This window comes from Sphaerodactylus townsendi, linkage group LG14 (genome assembly GCF_021028975.2).
Source record: "Sphaerodactylus townsendi isolate TG3544 linkage group LG14, MPM_Stown_v2.3, whole genome shotgun sequence".
In the NCBI taxonomy this organism is placed as follows: Eukaryota; Metazoa; Chordata; class Lepidosauria; order Squamata; family Sphaerodactylidae; genus Sphaerodactylus; species Sphaerodactylus townsendi.
In genome coordinates, this window is record NC_059438.1 from 31,655,645 (window position 1) to 31,679,005 (window position 23,361).

At 48.0% G+C, this 23,361-nt stretch overlaps 1 protein-coding gene across 2 annotated transcripts; it reads left to right on the forward strand.

The window, feature by feature from the left end:
* The first annotated feature begins 1,192 nt into the window (after positions 1-1,192).
* Positions 1,193-18,050, forward strand: CDPF1 (cysteine rich DPF motif domain containing 1). 2 transcript variants are annotated; one of them, XM_048515815.1, is made up of 4 exons: positions 1,193-1,291; positions 6,596-6,717; positions 11,121-11,232; positions 16,350-18,050. In XM_048515815.1, exons 2-4 carry the CDS (start codon positions 6,605-6,607, stop codon positions 16,506-16,508), a joined length of 384 nt encoding a protein of 127 aa, XP_048371772.1. In that variant the 5' UTR covers positions 1,193-1,291; positions 6,596-6,604; the 3' UTR covers positions 16,509-18,050. The 2 variants fall into 2 exon arrangements, with proteins under 2 accessions (XP_048371772.1, XP_048371773.1); XM_048515816.1 differs by having other exon boundaries at positions 1,194-1,291; positions 6,605-6,717.
* Positions 18,051-23,361: the final 5,311 nt, after the last annotated feature.

Consider the following 23,361-nt stretch of genomic DNA (forward strand, 5'->3'; position numbering starts at 1 on the left):
AAATACTTAATACTTTCAAATACTTAATTTTGTTTCTAGAAATCAAAAGAAGGATACTTTCCTTAAACAAGGAACTTTACCATATTTCTAAAACATGTTTAAGAGCCCAACAGGGGAAATTACATTTTCTACAGCCATTTATTAACCAATACATAGGAAACGGTATGCCAACTGTGAAATCATTGAAGCGGTTCACTACAGTTTAGTGAAGATTCGCCATCACCACTGTTTGTTTAACAATATTCTGACGAGGGGCTAATACATTTCCAATACTCCAAAATAATTTTGCTTTAGATTAAGACATGAAATTCCATTAAACACGCTATGGATCCGATGGACCATTCCTACTGCATAGGCTAGATATCAAGGCTACTATGCCAGGATACACAAGGTCATGAACTTTTTTTAAAAATTGAGTAAGCATTAGTAGGCCTTAATTACCTTTAAACATTCACTTACCACAGAATGTCTTTGTAATCCTTTTGACCCACGAATACCTAAAAATCGGTCATTAACACTCCCTTTTTATTCCTGGGTGACCTTAGGCTAGTCACAGCATATTACCCACCTCACAGGGTGTTGTTTGTTTGTTGTGAGAGGGAAGGGCAACTGAGATTGTAAGCCTTTGAGTCTCCTGCAGGAAGGGAAGTAAGTCGACTCTTCTTCTTCTTTAACCTTCTTCTGTTTTAAAGTAAAAAATAAACCAGAACATCATCCATTGTGAACGAGAATTCGCAATCCATACTGTATATTCTGCAAATATTTCACATTAATTAATCCAGGATTAGAGACACAGATTAGAATAACATTCTCACATACAGGAATACAGAGCTTTTGTGGCCAAGCAGCATGGTAAATCACAATTTATCATAAAATGATCAGAGTGCCAAAATAAATAGCCTACCAAGCAAGTAAAGAGTCCCCTGGACCCAACAGTAGTTAAAGGGTCCCTCCTCTTACTAGCCAGCAAGCTCCGGGCTACGAGAAAGAAGAAGAGAGGGGGAGGCGAGGGCATGGAGACAGACACACACAAATAATTAGTAACCCACTCTTGGGAACTGGTGAGCACCTGCTGGATCCCACCTCTGCCCCCCCACCCCCACCCCAATGTGTGCGCAACAGCTGCGCCGTCGTTCCTTTAAGGGGTGGGAAAATGCATGCAACAACCATGCTGATGTCATCCCCATGCGCCCGGAAGTGCTCCAGGCTGCCCCTGATCCTGCCTCCTCGGGAGTAAGCACCACTCACTGCAGTGCATTGGCTTGTGCAGAAGAGACAGCGGCCGGGGCAGGTGAGAACCGCAGGGGGGAGGGTTGACTCTGCATGTAGGAAGGGGCTGGATTTGCAAAAGCAAAGACCTCCCAGTTGCAAACTACTGTGTGCACGTATGTGTATTGGGGGGATATTGGGGAAAAGATGCATGCAGTCCCCAATCCCGCTTTGCCCCATAAAGGGCGCCCGGCTTTTCTCTGCTGCCGCCAACTCCAGGTGCAGAAATTCCTGGAGGTTGTTGGGGCGGGGAGAAGGGCAGGGTTTGGGGACGGGAGGGACCCCGGCTGGATGTCATGCCACAGAACCCACCCATTTTCCTCGAGGAGAACTGGTCTCTGCCTTCTGGAGATTCGCTGAGATATCCAGGCCCCACCTGGAGGTTGGCTACCCTAGCTGAAGCCAGGTGCTTTTGCAATTGCAACTGAAACAACAACCTGGACTCCGAATTAAATTTTTTAAAAGGGTTTCAGTCACGATTTGTAATCTGCTGGGAGCTAAGCCTGGGCTTTGTTTTGCTTTTTGGTTTGTAGCGGGGATGCTCCGTGGGGTGGGCCCTAAAAGAGGCATCATCTTTGCTTGCCCGCACAGTTGCCAACCTCCTCGGAGGACCTGGAGACCTCCTGCCGATTTCTGGCCTGCGGAGATCAGTTTCTCTGGAGGAAATGATAGTTTTGGCATTGGTTCCTTGCTGAGCTCCCTCCCCAAACTCCGCCTTCCCCAATTTAGGAATTTCCCAACCTAGATTTGGCAACCCTATTCAGACCTTCAGCAGGATCTGCAAAGCATGGGACCATGTCAGAGGATGCCATGCATCTGTGGCTGTCACGGCAACATGAGCTGCCTCCAGCCATCTTTGGATTGGAGAAATTTTGTTTACTAGCAGGATGTGGAGGGGCTGCTTCAGCACTGGTGCTGGGTTCATGCTTAAAAATCTGACTTACTCAAGGATCAGATGGGAACTGTGTGTATGTTTGCGCATGACGACGAATGGATCAAGATGGGAAATACAGTGCTGATTGCAGTGGCGTACCTAGGGGGGATAGGGAGGGCTGGGGCCCCAGGCACCACTTGCAAGTGTCACATGAACAAGAGGAGGAGGAGGAGTTTGGATTTATATCCCCCCCCTTTCTCTCCTGCAGGAGACTCAAAGGGGCTTACAATCTCCTTGCCCTTCCCCCCTCACAACAAACACCCTGTGAGGTGGGTGGGGCTGAGAGAGCTCCGAGAAGCTGTGACTAGCCCAAGGTCACCCAGCTGGCGTGTGTGGGAGTGCACAGGCTAATCTGAATTCCCCAGATAAGCCTCCACAGCTCAGGCGGCAGAGCGGAGAATCAAACCCGGTTCCTCCAGATTAGATACATGAGCTCTTAACCTCCTACGCCACTGCGTAGAGGTTCATTTGGCTACCCCTGCCTCCCCATGAGAGCTGCTTTGCGCTGCATGCCACCATCATCTCCTCATCCTCCTGCACCCCCACCCACAACCTCCACTAGCCTGGCTGAGAGGTAGGCAAGAAGTTGAGGGCACCCTTTTTCTCTGTCCCTCCCCGTGGGCACAATTTTGAGGGGAGGGTGCAATGAGGGGGCACAATTTCAGCACTTTTCCCAGGTGCCATTTTCTGTGGGTACACCACTGGCTGACTGTAAAGCAGAATTTGTTCCTGCTGGATCATGGCGTACAGTGGAGGTGAAAGGGCCCCCAAGTGGTGGTTTAAGTCTTAAAAAGGCAAGTATAATTGAAGTGAATAAACAATGTCTGCCTACCCTGGGCAGCTGGGGTAATGCTCAAGAGTTTATTAAAGTACATGAAAAAGTCATTAAAAGGAGCACTTGAAAAAAATCAAGAGGTTGGAACAACGTCCCAGTGAGGAAAATGATGACATTTGGGGCTTCTTCATTGCAAGAAAAGGCAAAGATGGCTCATCTGTACATGGAGAAAGACTTCTCATTGTGTTTCTCTTACCTTTCTGCGGGATTATTCCTGCAGCTTTCTTCCAGTGGTTTCAGGAGAGAGAAATGGGCAGTTGTGTTATCCCTGATGCCAAACCTGGCAACTGAAGCCTTTCCAATTTTGCCCTCTAGTGGGCAGCAGTGTTTACACATCTGCTTCTCATCTTTTGATACAACTGTACATTGGCTCTGGAAAGGAACATCAGCTTAGACAAGATTTTATTTTTATTTTTGTTAAAGAATTGCTGTGACCTGGAAGGCCCAGGTTAGCCTGATCTCATTACATCTCAGACGCTAAGCAGGGTTGGCCATGGTTAGTATTTGGATGGGAGACCTCCAAGGGATACCAGGGTTGCTGTGCAGAGGAAGCCAATGGAAAACCACCTCTGGGGTGCTGTCTGGTTTCCGGGCTGTATGGCCGTGTTCTAGCAGCATTCTCTCCTGACGTTTCGCCTGCATCTGTGGCTGGCATCTTCAGAGGATCCTCTGAAGATGCCAGCCACAGATGCCCCCCCCCCCCCCCCCCCCCCCCCCCCCCCCCCCCCCCCCCCCCCCCCCCCCCCACCCCCCCCACCCCCCCCCCCCCCCCCCACCCCACCCCCCCACCCCCCACCCCCCCCATCCCCCCCCCCCCCCCCCCCCCCCCCCCCCCACCCCCCCCCCCAACCACCCCGCCCCGCCGCGCACCCCCCCACCCCCCCCCCCACCCCCCCACCCCCCCACCCACCCCCCCCCCCAACCCCCCCCCCCCCCACCCCCCCCCCCCCCCACCCCCCCCCCCCCCCACCCCCCCCCCCCCCCACCCCCCCCCCCCCCCACCCCCCCGCCCCCCAACCCCCTTCCCCCGCCCCCCCCCCACCCCCCCCCCCCCCCTCCCCCCCCCCGGCCCCCGCCTTCCCCCCCCCCCCCCCCCCCCCCCCCCCCAAGTTCCCATCATCCCCTGCCAGCATCATGCTGGCAGGGGATGATGGGAACTGTAATCCATAACATCTGGAGGGCCACGAGTTTGACACCTGTGTTCAAGATGCTTCAAGAGCAACTTTACTAATTATATCTAATTCCTTGTCCTAGTTATATTTCTTTTTTCCTTGGGTTTTGAACTCAGTTATTCTGCATTTGGTAGCATGCATCAGTAGTCTGGACATCTGCAAAAGCAACATTGAGAACGTATCATGAAGGACTTTAGGGTCTGTCAAGAGGTTAAACTCCTAGCAAAGTCACTCCAGGCAGAACGGATGCCATAAAAAGATGCATCCAGCCCCTTAAGGAATCAGTGGCCTCATCAGCAGAACAGACAGTTCCAGAGGGGGTGAAGGTGCAGGAATCCTTGCAGGGTAGCTACTGAACAGCAGCAGTCGTAGAAGGTGGGTTGCCCACTCTGGATTGGGAAATTCCTGGAGATTTGGGGTTTGAGTCTGGGAAGGGTGGGGTTGAGAAAGTCAAGAGACCTCAGTGGGGTATAATTCCAGAGTGTCCATTCTCCAAAGCTGCCATTTTCTCACCCCCCCCCCCCCCCTCCCCCCCCCCCCACCCCCCCCCCCCCCCACCCCCCCCCCCCCCCACCCCCCCCCCCCCCCACCCCCCCCCCCCCCCACCAGATTGGGAAGATGCATCTGGCCAGACAGAGTTTTGAGTTTCGAGAGGAAGCGTGGAGAGCTCTCAGCTTGTCTTCCCTTTCCCCCCAAATCCTTCACTGGGCCAGGAGCCCTTTCCGCATGTACTTTAATAATGCACTTTCAATCTACTTTCGCAATAGTTTGCAACTGGATTTCGCTATTTTGCACAGTAAAATCCACCTGCAAAGTGCATTGAAAGTGGATTGAAAGGGAATTATTCTGCATGTGCGGAAGGGGCCCCCCCCCCCATTCCTCTGCCATGTGAACATGAGCCTCTATTAGGTGACTGTGTGAACCAGTCATGTGACAGTCTGTTTGACATCATGTGCAAACTGAACAATGTGCAAATTGATTGTAACTATGCTCACTGTGAAAGATGGGTGAGTGGTGGCGTCTCCGTCTTTGGGGGTTTTTAAACAGGCTGGACGAGCATATGTCGGGAGTGCTTCGATTGTGTGTTCCTGCATTGCAGGGGGTTGGACTTGATGGCCCTGGTGATCTCTTCCAACTCTTATGATTCTACAAGGCTGGCTGAATTTGGAATTTCACTCAGAAACATGGGGAAAAGAAGTATGCAAATGCTTCCTTCTATTTTTTGTTTGTGTTTAAGGACCCCCTGTTAGAATCCCCGCTGGGTTTCCTAACTCAAAAGGGGGTTTGCACGTGGCAGAGGACGCTGCTTTGAACTCACAGATTAAATTAGGAAAGCTCTTAATTTACTGGCTTAATTCTACTGTTGATAGAAATGCCATTTTGACTCCATGTTGGCTGCTTTTGATGTGCTATGAAGTTAGCACCTGTGTTGAACAGACAGAAGTGTATTGAGGGGAAATGGAATCCGGGGGCAACAGCTTCTCTGGGCGCCCCCTGCACCGGGGGGCGGGCTTGGTCCAAGCCCCACCCTCGCCTCTCTGCAGGCCAACTCCTGCCTTCCCCAGGGCCTGGGGAGGGCAAAAGACGGCCTGCACGGAGGCCGGGGGGGGGGGCGAGGCTCAGCAGTGGCGAGTGGCCCAGGCGGGCAGCTGCAGCTGCCCGCCCCCAAGCCCCATCCCCTGCCTCCCTGCAAGGGGGGAGGGGTTCGGTGGCATGCACCCGGGGACATGGGAAACCCCATGTTCCTATAGGCTGTATGCCTCTGTGAGCAGATCTGTGAGCAGATCTGTGAGCAGATTATGACTGTATGACTATAGCCTGTGCTGACATTTCATTTTATTTTATGATTTTACATTTTATGTTTTTATTACTATTGATTGTTTCCTGATTGCTTACTAGACCTATATGACAATCATTAAGTGCTGTACCTTATGATTCTTGACAAATGTATTTTCTTTTATGTACACTGAGAGCATATGCACCGGAGACAAATTCCTTGTGTGTCCAATCACACTTGGCCAATAAAGATTCTATTCTATTCTATTCTATTCTATTCTAGTAGGATTAAGGGTATTAGCTAAGAATAAGGAGATGTTACGTGTGTACGATCTCAGAAGCTAAGCATGATCAGTGCTTGGAAGGGAGACCACCAAGGAAGGCTCTGCAGAGGAAGGCAATGGCAAACCACCTGCCTTTGAAAACCCCTCACTCGGGTTGCCACAAGTCAGCTGTGACTTTGTACATCCCTGTTAGTGTGAATTTAGAATTCAGTTCCAGTGGGATACAAGGTGCAGCCCACCACAGTGTACATCTCTGCTGGATTAGATCCCCACAGTTCCGCCTTCACTGTTTCCATAAATTGACTATCTTTTTTTGTCCTTGCAGTGTTCTAAGATGGAACCCAACAGAAAGCCTCCCCTTCAGGGTACCTTTGACTGCGAGCTCTGTGGGTTGCATGTCCCATACAGCTACTATGGAAATAAACCTCCGAATGCCTACTCCGTTACGTAAGTACATCCCGTAGGTCTCTTACCATTTGTTACCAGTGGTGTTTTGTGTAACAATTGCTGCATCTCTGCCAAGCGGGCAATGCCAGTGACTGATAAAGTTGGTAGAGCTTCGACCGTTGCTGCTTTTAGTGATTTGCGGAGAGGAGCAGCAGGGCTGATTGTATGCATGAACACACCCACATCTAGTCACTTAACCCTTCCTTTGCCTGTCCCTTTCCTCCTGTTCCTTTTCTGGTTGATTTTCTTCCCATAGACTTGCCTTCCCCCCTGTCTCCATGGCAGAGGAACATCTGGCTCCTCCCTGCTTGGCCCCCACTGTATTAAACACCTCTCATGGTGGGTGGGGGCTAGAGCAGGCAGGCCACAGCAGGGACTAATAGTAGGATTGGGAGGGGAAGGGGAAAAACAGTCATGTTTTTAAAATGTATTACAGTGAAAAGCGTGTTATAAATCTACTGTATTTACTCCAAAAGCTCGTTATAAAACTACTGTACTTACTCCAAAAGCGGGTTATAAATCTACTGTATTTACTCCAAAAGCGGGTTATAAATCTACTGTATTTACTCCAAAAGCGGGTTATAAATCTACTGTATTTACTCCAAAAGCGGGTTATAAATCTACTGTATTTACTCCAAAAGCGGGTTATAAACCAATGTACTTACTCCAAAAGCGGGTTATAAATCTACTGTATTTACTCCAAACGCGGGTTATAAAACTACTTACTCCAAAAGCGGGTTATAAATCTACTGTATTTACTCCAAAAGCGGGTTATAAACCAATGTACTTACTCCAAAAGCGGGTTATAAATCTACTGTATTTACTCCAAACGCGGGTTATAAAACTACTTACTCCAAAAGCGGGTTATAAATCTACTGTATTTACTCCAAAAGAAGATGACCTTGAATGTAAAATTATTCTCCCATATATTGTCGAAGGCTTTCACGGCCGGAATCACTGGGGTGTTGTGTGGTTTCCGGGCTGTATGGCTGTGTTCCAGTAGCATTTTCTCCTGATAGAATTCTCTATCAGAGAATCCTCTGAAGATGTCAGCCACAGATGCAGGTGAAATGTCAGAAGAAAATGCTACTGGAAAACGGCCATACAACCTGGAAACCCCACAACACCCCAGTATTTTCCCATATTTAATAAAGTTTATTATTGGGCATAACTGTGAACGGTATGCAAATTTAATCCTTTCATTTCTTGATGGTACATGTGAAAACAATCTATAGTCTTTCAGGTAAATCTACTAAAGACAAGTAAGTACAGTTGGGACAAGCATCGAGGTGGGGAGAAAAGGGTGTTTCTCTTTGACAGTGTGAATCAAGTCCCTCTCCCTGCCCCTTTGTGGCAGCGACACAGGGGTTGGGTTCCCAATTCTGTGTTTGCCATTGAACATAAAGCTTAGCCCTGGATGGGCTTACTTTTCACATAGTGCAAAAAGACTTGTGATTGGTTAAAGAGGAAAGCGTACCCACCCACAAATGCCAAGTGCAGGTGTGGGTAGCACCCCCCGCCCCCCCCAGAGAGCCAGGATCAACTGCAGCTCCTTGCTGAACAATCCTTGGTGGCAAACCTGGGTTTGTTTGCCATGTCACGAATGAAGCTGTTGAGGCTGTGAAGGAGGGCAGAGGCGAATTCGTCATCTGCATGAAGTGAAGAGTGACGGTGTCGGGTCCTGGATGTATCTCAGTGGCGGCAGGGTAGGAACGGTTATGCGGGGAGAAATCAGATGAGTGCAGAGCAGTCCTACCAGCTTCATGTGTGTGAAATAAAGGGAGCTGTACAGCTGTCCCTAGATCACGTTGCACGCGTCTCCGTATGGTGGAGATACCTCTTGGGATTAACACCTCTCTGTTGACAATCCCCTTTGTACGTCCTGTCCTGTGGGATGACCCCAGACCACCTGCTTGTTCTGAAGCCATAGAGCAACTCCTCTGCCTGCCAAGACAGGTAAATCTTTCACGTGGCTGTGAGAGAACACCTGTGGAGGTCTCCTCGGAAACCCACTCAGGTCAGTCCAGTAGGGTTTAGTCCCAGGATTTGCATGCAGGTAGCTCTCCATGAAACTATTTTTCTCTAGAAGCAGTTCTTTGTTTCCTACAACTTTTACTCGTTTGCAATGAGTATCTTTCAGGTCTATTTCAGAGCCATTTAAATACTGTGGCTTCCCTCAAGGAATGATGGGAATTGGAGGTGATGATGGCCACTAATCTGGATAGTTTTAAAAGGGGCTTGGACAGATTGATGGAGGAGAAGTCGATCCATGGCTCCCAATCTTGATCCTCCTTGATCTCTGATTGCAAATGCCTTAGCAGACCAGGTACTCAGGAGCAGCAGCAGCAGAAGGCCATTGCTTTCACATCCTGCATGTGAGCTCCCAAAGGCACCTGGTGGGCCACTGCGAGTAGCAGAGTGCTGGACTAGATGGACTCTGGTCTGATCCAGCAGGCTCCTTCTTATGAATTGGCAAGGGTCTTGAAAAGTGTCATTTAGAATTCCCTGTCCTTCCCTGCTCATAGTATTTCTGTTCCTGGTGAAAAAGGAAGGAGTCTTAAGTATGTACAGGCATAGAAACGTGTCCGGCGAATGAGGTGGAATTTACTGCAGAGGTATCTTGGGTGCACTTTCCTGGAGCTTCTGATAGTTAACAGGACCCCAAGAAGGGGGGGGGGGGAGTCATTCTTACTTGAAATCTTTGTGTTGAGCAGAACAGAATCTCTGCTTCAACTGCACAGTGATCTGTGAATGAATGAATGTTTCTTTGGCCTGAGCCTCAGTCCCTGGGCAACAGAATCTATTTTGGTGCCTGGCAGCATTCAGCATCTCGAGTCTGCAAGAGGGGAGCGAAAGGGGAACAGGTTCTTCTGGCGGGTTGTTTGGCATGTGAGAATGCCCTTTAGAAACATCAGGCCATTTGGGAGAGGTCACAACACTGGAGATGAAAAGGGGAGAGAGACTTGCCAGGTCTTGAATTCCGCTGAAGCAGCTTAACTCTCAGGCAGCGTTCTTCAGAAGAAGAGTTTGGGTTTATACCCCACCTTACTCTCCTGTGAGGAGACTCAAAGCGGCTCACAAACTCGTTTCCCCTCCTCTCCTCACAACAGACTCCTTGTGAGGTAGGTGGGGCTGAGGGAGTTCTGAGAGAACTGTGACTAGCCCAAGGTCACTGAGGTGGAATGTAGGAGTAGGAAAACAAATCCATTTCAGCGGATTAGAGTCTGCCACTAGAGTGCACCTGGCAGCCTGGGACCTGGGTAGGTTCCTTTCTGTCCTACAGAATAGAAGAAGAAGAGTTTGGATTTATATCCCCCCTTTCTCTTCTGCAGGAGACTCAAAGGGGCTTACAATCTCCTTGCCCTTCCCCCCTCACAACAAACACCCTGTGAGGTAGGTGGGGCTGAGAGAGCTCCGAGAAGCTGTGACTAGCCCAAGGTCACCCAGCTGGCGTGTGTGGGAGTGTACAGGTTCATCTGAATTCCCCAGATAAGCCTCCACAGCTCAGGCAGCAGAGCGGAGAATCAAACCCGGTTCATCCAGATTAGATACATGAGCTCTTAACCTCCTACGCCACTGCTGCTCCTGAATAGCCCTGATGGCAAGGATATTCCCTCTCTGCAAGTGCGTGGCTCAGCAACTTTCTGCAGGAGCAAAAGGCCAAGCAAAGGGCTCTTTAACCCCCTCCCTGCCAGTGCGAGCAGTGAGAAAGTCTTGCCAGGTCTTGCTGCAGTAGGTCATCCCTGCTTATTTGTAGGATGTTAAGGGGAATGTTAAAGGGAAAGGGGCTCTTCCAAAGCCTCTGTTGTCATTCATGGGAAGTAGAGTGGAAGCCAGAGAGCCCTTTGCCTTGGCCTTGGAGGACTAAGGATGTTAAGGAGAAAGGGGCCCTTCCAAAGCCTCTGTTGTCATTCATGGGGAGTAGAGTGGAAGCCAGAGAGCCCTTTGCCTTGGTCTTGGAGGACTAAGGATGTTAAAGGGAAAGGGACTCTTCCAAAGCTTCTGTTGTCATTCATGGGGAGTAGAGTGGAAGCCAGAGAGCCCTTTGCCTTGGCCTTGGAGGACTAAGGATGTTAAGGGGAAAGGGGCTCTTCCAAAGCCTCTGTTGTCATTCATGGGGAGTAGAGTGGAAGCCAGAGAGCCCTTTGCCTTGGCCTTGGAGGACTAGAAGAAGAGGAGGCAGGTCAGCTCTAATCTCTTCTGTTATTCACACTGTGGGGGAAAAAGCCCTTTGCCCACACCTCTTCCTTTAATGGATCGGGATTGCTGAGCTCGCCGCCCTGAATACAAGCCCTGTAAAATGTTGGTTGCTGATATCAGCCACGGGTTTTGTTGTGGGCATGACTTGCTTCCAAGCTGAACGTTGAGAGCTGTGTTTCAAGCGTGGCATTCCTTTCCCCCAGCCTCCTGGAAGACTGCTACGTCATGAGAGATCCGTTTACCTCTGACAAGGACAAATTCCTTATCCTTGGATCGGAGTGCAGTTTGTGTAGAAAGCGCGTGTGCGTTGGCACGGTGAGTAAACATGTGACGCTTGGTCATTTATAGCTCCGAAGGGAGTTTCTCGTACAGCAACCTCGGGACCTCAGATGAAAGAGTGCCCTCCCCCACTTCCCAGGAAGCTCTGCCACAACTGTTTTTGTTCTTTGCCACCATATAATCCCACAGAGTTACAAAGGATTCGCCAAATTTTCTTTGTAACATTATGCCCTCAGCTGTCCTGTTTCTTCAGCCGTTCCCGATGGCAGCACACTCATTTTACGCCCTAGATCCTATGTAAGTTTTTGTCCAGCCGATGCCCAGTTGGTTAATTCAGAATTGCTCTATTTTCCTTCATTATTGGACTGTTTATGAGTATCCTATAACATCACATCATCTTAATCAGTAGAGCACATGCATGTGATACTGTCTGGTATTGAAGCCAGTGGTTAAGAGTGGTATTGAAGCCTGTGGTTAAGCAGTGGCGTAGGAGGTTAAGAGCTCGTGTATCTAATCTGGAGGAACCGGGTTTGATTCCCAGCTCTGCCGCCTGAGCTGTGGAGGCTTATCTGGGGAATTCAGATTAGCCTGTACACTCCCACACACGCCAGCTGGGTGACCTTGGGCTAGTCACAGCTTCTCGGAGCTCTCTCAGCCCCATCTACCTGACAGGGTGTTTGTTGTGAGGGGGGAAGGGCAAGGAGATTGTAAGCCCCTTTGAGTCTCCTGCAGGAGAGAAAGGGGGGATATAAATCCAAACTCCTCCTCCTCCTCCTCCTCCTCCTCCTTCTTCTTCTTCTTCTTCAGAGCAGGTGGAGTCTAATCTGGAGGACAGAGTTTGCTTCCCCACTCCTCCACCTGAGTGGCAGCGGCTTATCTGGTGAACCAGATGTGTTTCCGCACTCCTACATTCCTGCTGGGTGACCTTGGGCTAGTCACAGTTCTTCGGAACTCTCTCAGCTCCGCCTACCTCACAAGGTGCCTGTTCTGGGAAAGGGGAGGGGAGGCGAGCTTGTAAGCCACCTTGAGTTTCCTTACAGGAGAGAAAGGTGGGGTATATATCCCGACTCTTCTTCTTCTTCTAATAGGCAAGGCACTTGATATTGGCCTGTTATATAGAATAGCTTTCAATTGAAAATGGCTAATCATAGCAAGACTCTGACTTGGTTACCTGAGTTGTCCGGAGCTCTGTATAACAGATGCAAATGATCAACACACCCCTCAGTTCCAGCCAATCTCTGAACAAGAAATGCATCCGTCTGTCTCTTGAGGTCACCATGGAAAACTTCCAGGGAACTGTGAGCCTGAAGCATATTATGTCTGCTGGAACATATCCCATGGTTCCTGGGAGCTCAGTTGTAAATATTCTTTTATATACTCAACCTGTTAAGGAGATGTACTGTTTATAGAACACGGTGACAGTTTTTCAGGACTATTGCAAATTTTCAAGACTATTTCGAATTCTTTGCTAGTGATGGTTGGCAGTGCTGTGTTCTTTGGAGAATGGAAGCGACTATCTTAACCAAAAACGCAAGACATCTGTTAACCCTTTGGATAATTCGACAGAAACAGGCCGTTTTATTTAAACCTATCTGACAGTGACTCTGAACCCTAAAAGGCATATCTCCCATATAAATTGATATTACTTTTATACTAGTTTAAGTTCCGTGATTTTCCCAAACGATCCTGGGAATTGCAGTTTGGGAAACGTTGCAAATTCTTTGCCAGTGACGGTTGGTAGTCCTGTGCCTAAACTCCTGCTCCTTGGAGAATGGGAGCGACTATGAAAACAATTTACCGTATATACTCGTGTATAAGTTGACCCGAATATAAGTCGAGGCACCTAATTTTACCACAAAAAACTAGGAAAACTTATTGACTCGAGTATAAGTGTAGGGTAGGAAATGCAGCAGCTACTGGTAAATTTCAAAAACAAAAATAGACACGGTCGAGCGCTATTTGGGGGTCTCTGCCACTGACCCCCCCTCACCAATCTCAAGGTCTCTGCCACCGACCTCTCCATCCCGCAGCTTGTCCAGCTCACCCAGGTCGACTGGCTGTCACCCGCCAAGAGCCAAGGGCCAGCTGCCGCCGAGAAGAAGGCAGAGGCAGAGAAAGTGGCTGAAAGGGGGAAGGCAGAGAAGAAGACAGAGAAGGAGGCTGGAAGGGGGGAGGCACAGAAGAAGGCAGAGGAGAGTGAAGACGGGAGAGGGGGAATGCCACACAAGAATTAAGTGGGACCCTCACTCGTGTATAAGTCGAGGGGGGCTTTTTCAGCACAAAAATGTGCTGAAAAAGTAAACTTATACATGAGTATATAAGGTACATTTGTAGTGCGGATGCGCCCTGGGGCAGAAGCTGGATCGCTTCTCAGGACTGCTTCTGCCTAGCAATTGCTGCTGATCCTACCGCTGGAGGAGAGCAGGCGCAAGCTCACTGCAGGGTTTATTTGGGTTCATACAGAGCGTAGCAGAGTTCTTTCTTCCCTGCCAGCTGTTGTCCTGCTTTGCTTCCGTTCTGATGCAGGCTTGCGGGTTTGCTTGTTTGTGTGGCGTCACCACATGCAGATGAAAGCCGTGCATCTTGTGTCATGACAGAGCGTTCCAGTTCACAGAGGTCTGGTTTTCCCGGCTTGTGCAACAGAGAGGCCCTTTCTTCACATCCCATGGGATTTTTGTGCGTGTGGCCGTGAAGCATGATTCATGACTCGTTGCTTTCACCCATCATTTGGCATGATGATGTGGCGCTGAGCTCTTTGAAGAGCAGGTACGCAGAAGGCTGTGCAGCATTGGTGCTTACAGCCTGAGTCTTGTTGGATCAGACCAGGGGCCCTTCTTGTGGTGGGTTCAGTGGTGACCTCTGGGAAGGTCATAAACAGTGCACGAAGACGGCAGCCAGCAGTGGTGTAGCGGTTAAGAGCAGGTGCACTCTAATCTGGAGAACCGGGTTTGATTCCTCGCTGTGCCACTCGAGCTGTGGAAACTTATCTGGTGAACTAGATTCACTTGTGCACTCCAACACATGCCAGCTGGGTGACCTTGGGCTAGTCACAGTTCTTCGGAGCTCTCTCAGCCCCACCTACCTCACCGGGTGTTTGTTGTGGGGGGGGGGGAAGGGAAAGGAGTTTGTAAGCCCCTTTGAGTGTCCTTGCAGGAGAGAAAGGGGGGATATAAATCCAAACTCTTCTTCTTCTCCTGTTGGGTGTCAGAGGTTTGCTGCTTTGTGAATCGGGTATGTGTGTTCTGTTTAGCGCTCACTGTGGCTCATTAGTCTATTCTCCATGAATGTATTTAATTCCCCCTCTCCAGCCATCTCTTGAACTTAACAGCAAAACAATTCCAAGACATTTTACACAAAATCAGCTCCAGCAACATGTGTGTACACACACACACGTGCACTTGTGCACATACGCCCCCTGTCCACTGCTGTCACTGGGGTGATCTGAGATAGGCAGTAGACAGGATCCTGCCCTCCATGGAGGAATTCAGACTCAGCTGAGAGCCTTGAGAGCCAGCGGGGTGCAGTGGTTAAGAGCGGTGGACTCTAATCTGGAGAACTGGGTTCGCTTCCCCACTCCTCCATGTGAAGCCTGCTGGGTGACCTTGGGCCAGTCACAGTTCTCTCAGAACTCTCTCAGCTCACATGGAGGCAGGCAATGGCAAACCAGCTCTGGACGTTTCTTGCCTTGAAAGCCCAATGGGGGTCTTCCTAAGTCAGCTGTGACTTGATGGTACACACTCACACTCACACACGCACACGCACACAGACACACACACAGCTTTCCTCCTGCAGCTCATGCACCTTCACAATATTCTGACCCTGAGGAATGTCATGTAGGGTTTGCAGCAGGAAGGAGATGGAAATTGCCAATTATGTCTAGATCCAACCTGTTAGTTCTGCTGGTGGAGGGGAAGATCCTCTCTGGCCCCCGCCTCTCAGTTGAGGGCAGCAGTCAAAACATGCCATTCCCATTCCCTCCCCACATGTGTTGCTGGGCCAGCAGAGTCTAGACCCGAAGAAGGAGGAGGAGGAGGAGGAGGAGGAGTTTGGATTTTTACCCCATCTTTCTCTCCTGTAAGGAGCCTCAAGGTGGCTTACACGTTCCTTTCCCTCCCTCTCCCCACAACAGGCACCTTGTGAGGTAGGTGGGGCTGAGAGAGTTCCAAAGAACTGTGACTAGCCCACGATCACCCAGCTGGAATGTAGGAGTGCGGAAACACATCTGGTTCACCAGATAAGCCTCTGCCACTCAGGTGGAGGAGTGAGGAATCAAACCCAGTTCTCCAAATTAGAATCCACCTGCTCTGAACCACTGCACCAGTTCACTACACTACACGCGAGCTCTCTTTAGAAGAAGCAGCAGGTCATAGTAGGGCTCTTGTTGCTTGGATTATGCGCAGTCAACAGAAGTTGGTGGCGACTGACTCACCTGAAAGCAATGGAACTTAAATTAATTGTAAGTAGCTGGTTCTTCTCTTGTTTTCTGTGGGACATACAGTGCAATGCTGTGCAGAATTACTCAAGTAAATCTGGGGCCATTGGGTTCTGAAGCCATTGTTTTCAGTTGGAATAATTCTGCGTGGGATTGCACTGTTAATTGGAGTAACAGTGCAGCATTCAAGTGTGATATGCTGTCTTGCTCTATTTACCCAGAAGGAAGGTTGGGTTTTTTGTTCAGGTGTGCTAAAAGAAGAGGAGGAGTTGGATTTCTATCCCCCCTTTCTCTCCTATAGGGGACTCAAGGGGGCTTACAAACTCCTTTCCCTTCCCCCCCTCACAACAAACGCCCTGTGAGGTAGGTGGGGCTGAGAGAGCTACGAAGAGCTGTGACTAGCCCAAGGCCACTTAGCTGGCATGTGCTGGAGCGCACAGGCTAATCTAGTTCCCCAGAAAACCTCCACAGCTCAGGCAGTGGGGAATCAAACCCAGTTCTCCAGATTAGAGTGCACCTGCTCTTAACCACTATGCCACTGCTGCGTCATACTGCATTTGTTTACAGAAGGGGGTCATTTGCTTACAACTGGTAAAAATATGTTAAACAGGGTTTTTTGGGGGGGGCGTTGTTTTACTTGCAGGATTATGTTCCTTTTAGGGTAAAAATTGTCATATGCCAAGGAAATATTGTTCAGTCCCTTTTTGCTCTTCTCTCGCAGGACTGTAGTTTATTCTACGCAAAACGATTCTGCCTCCCCTGTACTAACTCGCACATCGAGGAGTTTCCTTTGGAAATAAAGCAAGACCTGGAGAAAAGAGCTGGTTCCAAATCTCAGTCTTCACAGAAAAGAGATTCCAAAGGTGCAAAGAAAAAATAGGATGGTTTTAACCAAAAGCAGAGCCTGACGGAGAGGGAGCCTTCTACAAGACAAAGGGGGGAAATGCTGCTTGAAGCAGAGAGAGATGGTTGAAAGCGGAACCTTGCCATTTGCTCAATGTGTTCCCATCGACAGAATCTCCTCATCTCCGGTTCAAAATCGGCATCTGGATTTGTGGCTGGAAGACTCTGGTCAGCAATGGCAGTGTCGCTATGTTGGTGTCCGATGGGCCTTTCTGGTCGCACCTGTTCAAGGCCAGGCATTTGTTGTAGGAGAAATGTTTCTGAAATACAAGACTTGTCCAACCAGCCAGCGGGCCAGATCTTTTATTTTTGTTTGGCCTTGTCAAATGAACAGTTGTACTTCATGGACCATCCCAGCAGCGGGGAGAGTTTGTGTGAGTCACTACAGGGCACGCATGCATAAAAGCCACGCATGCAATTAACTCCTCTTGGTATTTCTGGCTGGCTGTTTTCTTGGTCTCTCTGGCATTGAATTGGGACTTTCTACTGCAGTGATTGTTTTGCAGTCAGCTCTCGGGCAGAGTCGGGCCTCCTTTCAGTGGTGGCACCAGAATTGAGGAATCTCCTATTTGGAAAGATCCTACTAGCTAAAAATTCTCATTTGCCAGGCTGACTCTGCTATAAATTTAATGTTTATGAACATACCTGAGTGTAAATCATAATTCTGCTAGCAGGATTCTACCCCTAGAAACGCTGAACAGTGAACATATATGCATGCTCAGAAATACTCTGGGTAGGCAAACTCCTGAACTGAGATACTGACTAGATGTTAATATCAGTCAATTGAAAGTTAACAATAATTTCTGAGCAAACTAGTGTGGCACGTATTAAGCCTAATTCACTTTATGAAGTTGCTACCCAAATAACAAATCGGAATATGCATATATATATATTTAAAACCCTCTTAATTGAAACAGTCATCAATGATTTCCTATTGTGTTAAAAAGGTGAACTGTTGAGTGTCAACCGATTCATGGTGACCTCCCCGCCTGACACGATTCTCAAAGCAACCAATAAGCAGAGATGCTTGGCCATTGCCTTCCCATTTTGTTACAAAAGACAAATGGTACGTTGCAGCCTGTTTCATTAAAAGTACACAAAACAATTTTTAGAAATACTTTATTTGAACACGTTAAGGCAAAAATCACATTGTGAAATTACCCCTCTTTGCATACATTCATCAGTCTTACAGATGCATTTGAAGTGCACAGAAGTTCTAACAAGATCCCAGAGTCATTAAATACATCTCATTATTCAATCCCTTATTATCTGAGCAGGAAAACTAATGTGAAATCGAAAGTTAGAAAAATACATTGTCAGTTAATGGCCATTAGAACATGGATAGATCAGATTATTCTATTAAAAATGTTCTCATCTGTATGTTTTTTTGTTTTGCTTCGACAATGAGAAAGAAGAGAGATCAACTTTTACATTTTTCTAGAAATGCTATGTTTACCTGAGCAGTTTCACCCTCATGTTTGAACACTACTAAATTCAGGTGCTGTTTTAAGAAATGTAACCTGAGCTAATGTGTCGTCTGTGTAGGAGACAAAGGTTTCTCCAACACAGTCAGGGGAGCCTAGAACACTAGCAAATTAAACCCCCTCAAGTGGTCCTATTCATCCCCACCTATACTGAATTTATAAGTGCTTCAAATTTTCAAAACAGCAGATGGTTTAATTTTCACTTCATATGTAAGCATGAACACAGAGAATTTACTTTAAGAATACGCCCTGCATTCCTTCTCAACAAGCTTATGGACGTGCAACCTCAGAAATTACCCCACAACTGAGCTCAAAGAAACAGACACCTTAAATGTCTAAGGCAGGGGTGGACAACCTATGGTGCTCCAGATGTTCATGGACTACAATTCCCATCAGCCCCTGCTGGCAGGGGCTGATGGGAATTGTAGTCCATGAGCATCTGGTGCACCATAGGTTGGCCACCCCTGGTCTAAGGGTTGCCTTCCACATTAACACCATTCATTTTAACTAGTTGGTTATTTTTATCATTATTTTCTTGTTAACATTTGCATATCATGGATTACTTTTTAGTCAAAGATTGTAACGGCCTTCACGTAATCGATCCCTGCTTGTAACCTGGGCCAGGCGAGCTGCCACGGTTAGCAGTGCTTCACGCTCTCAGTGATTGCACATATGAACCAACTCAAATTAATGTGGAACTTGAGTTATTTTTGAGCTAATATTTGAAGGGCACTTTGACTCTCAAAAGCTCATGCCCTGAAAATCGTGTTGGTCTCTAAAGTGACAATTGGTCTCAACCCTAGTTCTTCTTCTGCAGACCAACATGGCTGCCCTTGGAAACTATCTTCTTGAACCAGTACAGTTGCCCCTCCCGCATTGCAACTTCCCTCACTGTGGTTTTGACTGATCACAGGTTGGGGTCAGACCCCACCCCCCAACATGAGCATCCCCCCCAAAACCTCCCCAAAGTGGGCCCTGGTACCACAAGGGGGTGCCTATGAAAAGCTCCCCACGTCTGCCGCTATCAATGGGCCATCATTGCCAATGCCTCGGTCTGCTGCCTCTGCAACAGATGAATAGCTGCTGCTGCACACAGGCCACCTAAAAAACCTGCAGCTCTGATGCAATTTTACCCGGTTTTCCACATTGTGGGGGCACTGCACCTGTAACCCCAGCAACGTGGGAGGGACAACTGTAGTAGTAAAGTTAGTCTAAGGCAGCCTTGCCACAGAATACAATACAAGATGGCTGATAACACTGGATGGGATTCTACTTCCTTCAAAATAAAAGGCATGATGACTCTGCAAGCAGTAAGAGGTGCAGCCCAAAGACACTCGTTGTTCATGTAGCACCCCCGTTTTGGATCCTTGTTTAAGGATACACTACACAGTTAGAAAGCACACTGCCAGTTTTTCAGATAACCATTTTCCCCACATCTACATTACTTCCGCCTCAAGAATTAAACAAGTTGATGGCGTGATGTGATGAATCACATCAAGTCTTGCAACCTCTTGCCAGCAAGGATTTCCAAACTTGTGTGAATCACTGCACGAGGAAGGATTCTCGGCGCTAACATGTTTGAGGTCACCTTGACTATACTAAGCTCACACAGGCACTTGAACAATGAGTCTGTAGGGCTAACATTACCAGTAAATCTTTAGATGATCAATCCCTCAAACTATAGTCACAGTCCGTGAAAACTGTTCTACACAAGATGTCAGCCAGGCAGCCCAATCTGGGGCGGAGGGTGCGAATTCCACCTGAGTGCTCATTCCACCAGTGCAACAGGCAAATGTGCCAATGGAAGGGCCATTTACTCAGGCAGCCAAGCTCTGCAGTGCCTGACTCAAAAAGTGTCCTCACTTGCCCAGGCTAGCCAGCGCAGAACACTGCACCAGCGCGGCTGGGTGCATTCCAGGGACTAGGGCTGACCTTAGTCGGTCTCCAGAGCCCGATCGGCCCCCATGTGCTCACAGAGCTGCTGGTAGAGATACACCACAATTTTGGTGGCGAATCTCTATTCTCCCTTACGGGAAAGTGGTGTGTGTGTGTGTGCGTGTGGGAGGTTGGGTTTTACTTTTTCGGGCTTCCCGCACTGCAGGAGAGCCCTTTGGAGAGGGCAGTGTGGCTCCATCCCCATCCCCACCCCCCATCACCTCTGGATTGGGCTGTAAGTCTTGGTCGATTCCATTCCCATCTGTGATCGAACAAACTTCATAAGAAACATACGATAAGTTTGGGCCACAACATACTCAGAAGCAAAGCAACAGAAAATATGGTTACAGCATAGAACAGATACAGTTCACTACATCTGACTGAATTCTTTACAGGTTAAGTTTTACTGCCGCCTCAAATTGGAAAAAAACAGTGCAGGAAAATAAACGTACAGGCTGTCATGAATAGAGTAATCTGTTCTGAAGCTTCTAAACTGCTCTACTGATAAACATGAGGTGTAACCGTTCGTTGCAATCGTCCGTCAGTAAAAGTAGAAGTGGACACTGCCAATCACTTCAGAATGCTTCCAAATAAAACCCTCAAGTCACATATTTAAATTAGCTGTTTCCACAGGTTCAACCCTAAGCCCCTGGATGGCTGGTACTCTTGTCATTTCTATGCTCAGCAATTGACTCTATAGAAGCTCCAGTGTTTCAAATTATTGTCCATCCCATCCAGAACTGGTGCTTTGCAACCCTCATTCGTTTTAAAGATGCTGGTGCGTGGAATCCCACAAATGCAGCTGTGAATCCAGTACACAAACAGCCCATATGTACACCTACAGTGATGGAAGGTAGGTCATGTGACCCCTACTTAGCTGGAGACCAAGTCTTCTCAATTCGGTGAAGTTTCCAACATTCGTAAACAATTCCATTACAGTACCCTTTAGACATTTACTACTCTGAGTACCTGTAGTGCAGCTTAATGGGAATTGTAACTCTAAAGCTGTGGCCTTCAACCTACAGGTTAGGTCCCTTAGGTCTGTCACAGGGTCCCGCTCCCACAAAGCTACCTTTTTCATTTTTTTCCCTGGAAGACCTGCTCCTAGTGCGCATGCATGGCCAGAAAGGGCATACTGTTGGAATTTCCAGCCTTGTTTGCATGCAGCAGAAGCAGAAGCAGCAGGGAATTCTGGGAAGCTGCATGAACATTCTAAAGGTGACAGTTAAAATCCGTTGGTAGTGTTCTGTTCCCTCACTTCACACACACTACAGGGGTGGCGAGCCTTTGGCACTCCAGATGTTATGGACTACAATTCCCATCAGCCCCTGCTGGCAATTGGCCATGCTGGCAGGGACTGATGGGAATTGTAGTCCATAACATCTGGAGTGCCAAAGGTTCACCACCACGGCACGAGGAGACTCCCTGACTCACTAAGATGTGCTCTGTATACTGCTCTGTAAACCAAATGATATATAGAAAGTGCTCTGACTAGACTATAAGATATCGTAACACAACCAAACTGTAACAAACCATGAGCCGTGCATGAAACTAATATTTGTAACACTTCGTTAATGTATGTACTGTATGTTTTCTCTCTCAGTTTAAGTAAAGTTCTGGTTATGTTATTATGAACTCCTGAGGAAAAACGGCTGGTCTTTTAGAGAGAGAAACTATTCTAATTTGACGTGCCGCAAAACATTAACCTCACACCTCTTTCAGCACACCCACGAAAAGCAGGAGGTGGCAACGGTGAGACCGTGAAATTATAAAGATAATTCTTCTTTGGCACAGGCTAGTTGTGAGAATCTGACTCTTCTTTGATGTCATGTGGTGTCCTGTCACATGCTTCATGCTGCCTCCTCATGGTTAAACACCACCACCACCACCCCAAGTCTGGAACTAAAGACCACTGCTTGAAAGCAAACAGTCATTACACACTTCTGATTCCCACCCTTGATATTTTTACATCTAGGAAGGCACCCATATTGGCAATATCAGAACACAGGATTTATGGTAGTTGTGAACATACCAGATCAACAAATAGTTTTAAATGTTAGCACAGCACTCTTTCTACATATATATTCCTGCCGATATTTTATGAAATGAAAAATGGATGAGATACCCTATTATATTTGACTATGCAAGTAGCAGCAAATTGTCAGTTTATCTTTTAACCATCTCACTAGGGGAACAAGAATAGTGAATGCAACATCATTAAGACAGAGGTGTGTGTCAAGTAGAAATGCCAACAAATGAAATCCAAGAGAAGACTTTGCAAACAAAGATGCACGTAAATCTGGACTCAATTCCCATTATCCCTATCAAACTTTGGTGGGACAGTAACAGTGGCAGGCTTGGGTTTTTGGGGGAGGGGCAGAACTTATCCCCTCCCACAAATAAAGCACTGAGGTTGTGCAATTTTTGCCTAGATTGCCGAGTGCCAAAAGATTCAGTAAGGCATAGGACATAGTATGATGACAGCTCCCCCACAGCAGACCTGTATCTTGACAGTAAGAATCAACTGGAAGGGGAATTGTAACTGCTCAGGTTACATGAAGGTTGCTAGCTACACAACCCATCCGTAACTTGGTTTTAGACCTCTGCCGTTCTTTCTGCGTAACGGAAAATATTACATTTAGAGCTGCAGAAGGTACCTTAGCCAAATGTGCACATCTTCTGCTCCAGATGAAGGCGATCTGCTAAAAGAAAGACTTTGGGGGAGGACAATGGCCCAAGTGCAGAAGACAGCCCAGGCATCCATTAAGCCCCCCAGGTGCTAATGGTAAGGACTTCGCATTTAATAGTCTCATGCGCCTCTTCCTTGATCACGAGATCTAACTAATCTGAGAACTACTGAGAATGCTTCTTTGGCTTGGACTACCAGATGATTTCCCAACTGTACCCTGTTCAGGATAAAGAGGAGGGTGCGGTCCTGCGTTCTGTACAGGAAGTGACAGCTGTCTGCTTCCGCCAGAGAAAATAGTGCCAGATCAAAATAACCATTAAAGAACCACTTCTTATTTGCAGCTTTCCTTAAAAATATCCTTGGAATGGGGTGCTGTGTGGTTTCCGGGCTGTATGGCCGTGTTCTAGCAGCATTCTCTCCGGACGTTTCGCCTGCATCTGTGGCTGGCATCTTCCATCTTCTGAAGATGCCAGCCATAGATGCAGGCGAAACGTCAGGAGAGAATGCTGCTAGAACACGGCCATACAGTTCGGAAACCACACAGCACACCAGTGACTCTGGCCGTGAAAGCCTTCGACAATACATTAAACTGGGAATATTTTAAAGAGCATTTTTGTCACCATTAACAAGCACTGGCAAAAACCTGCCTGTTTCCACTTGGAGACACTCCCCTCCATGTAGAAGCTGAACAATATTAAATGACAGATATAGAACAATACTAA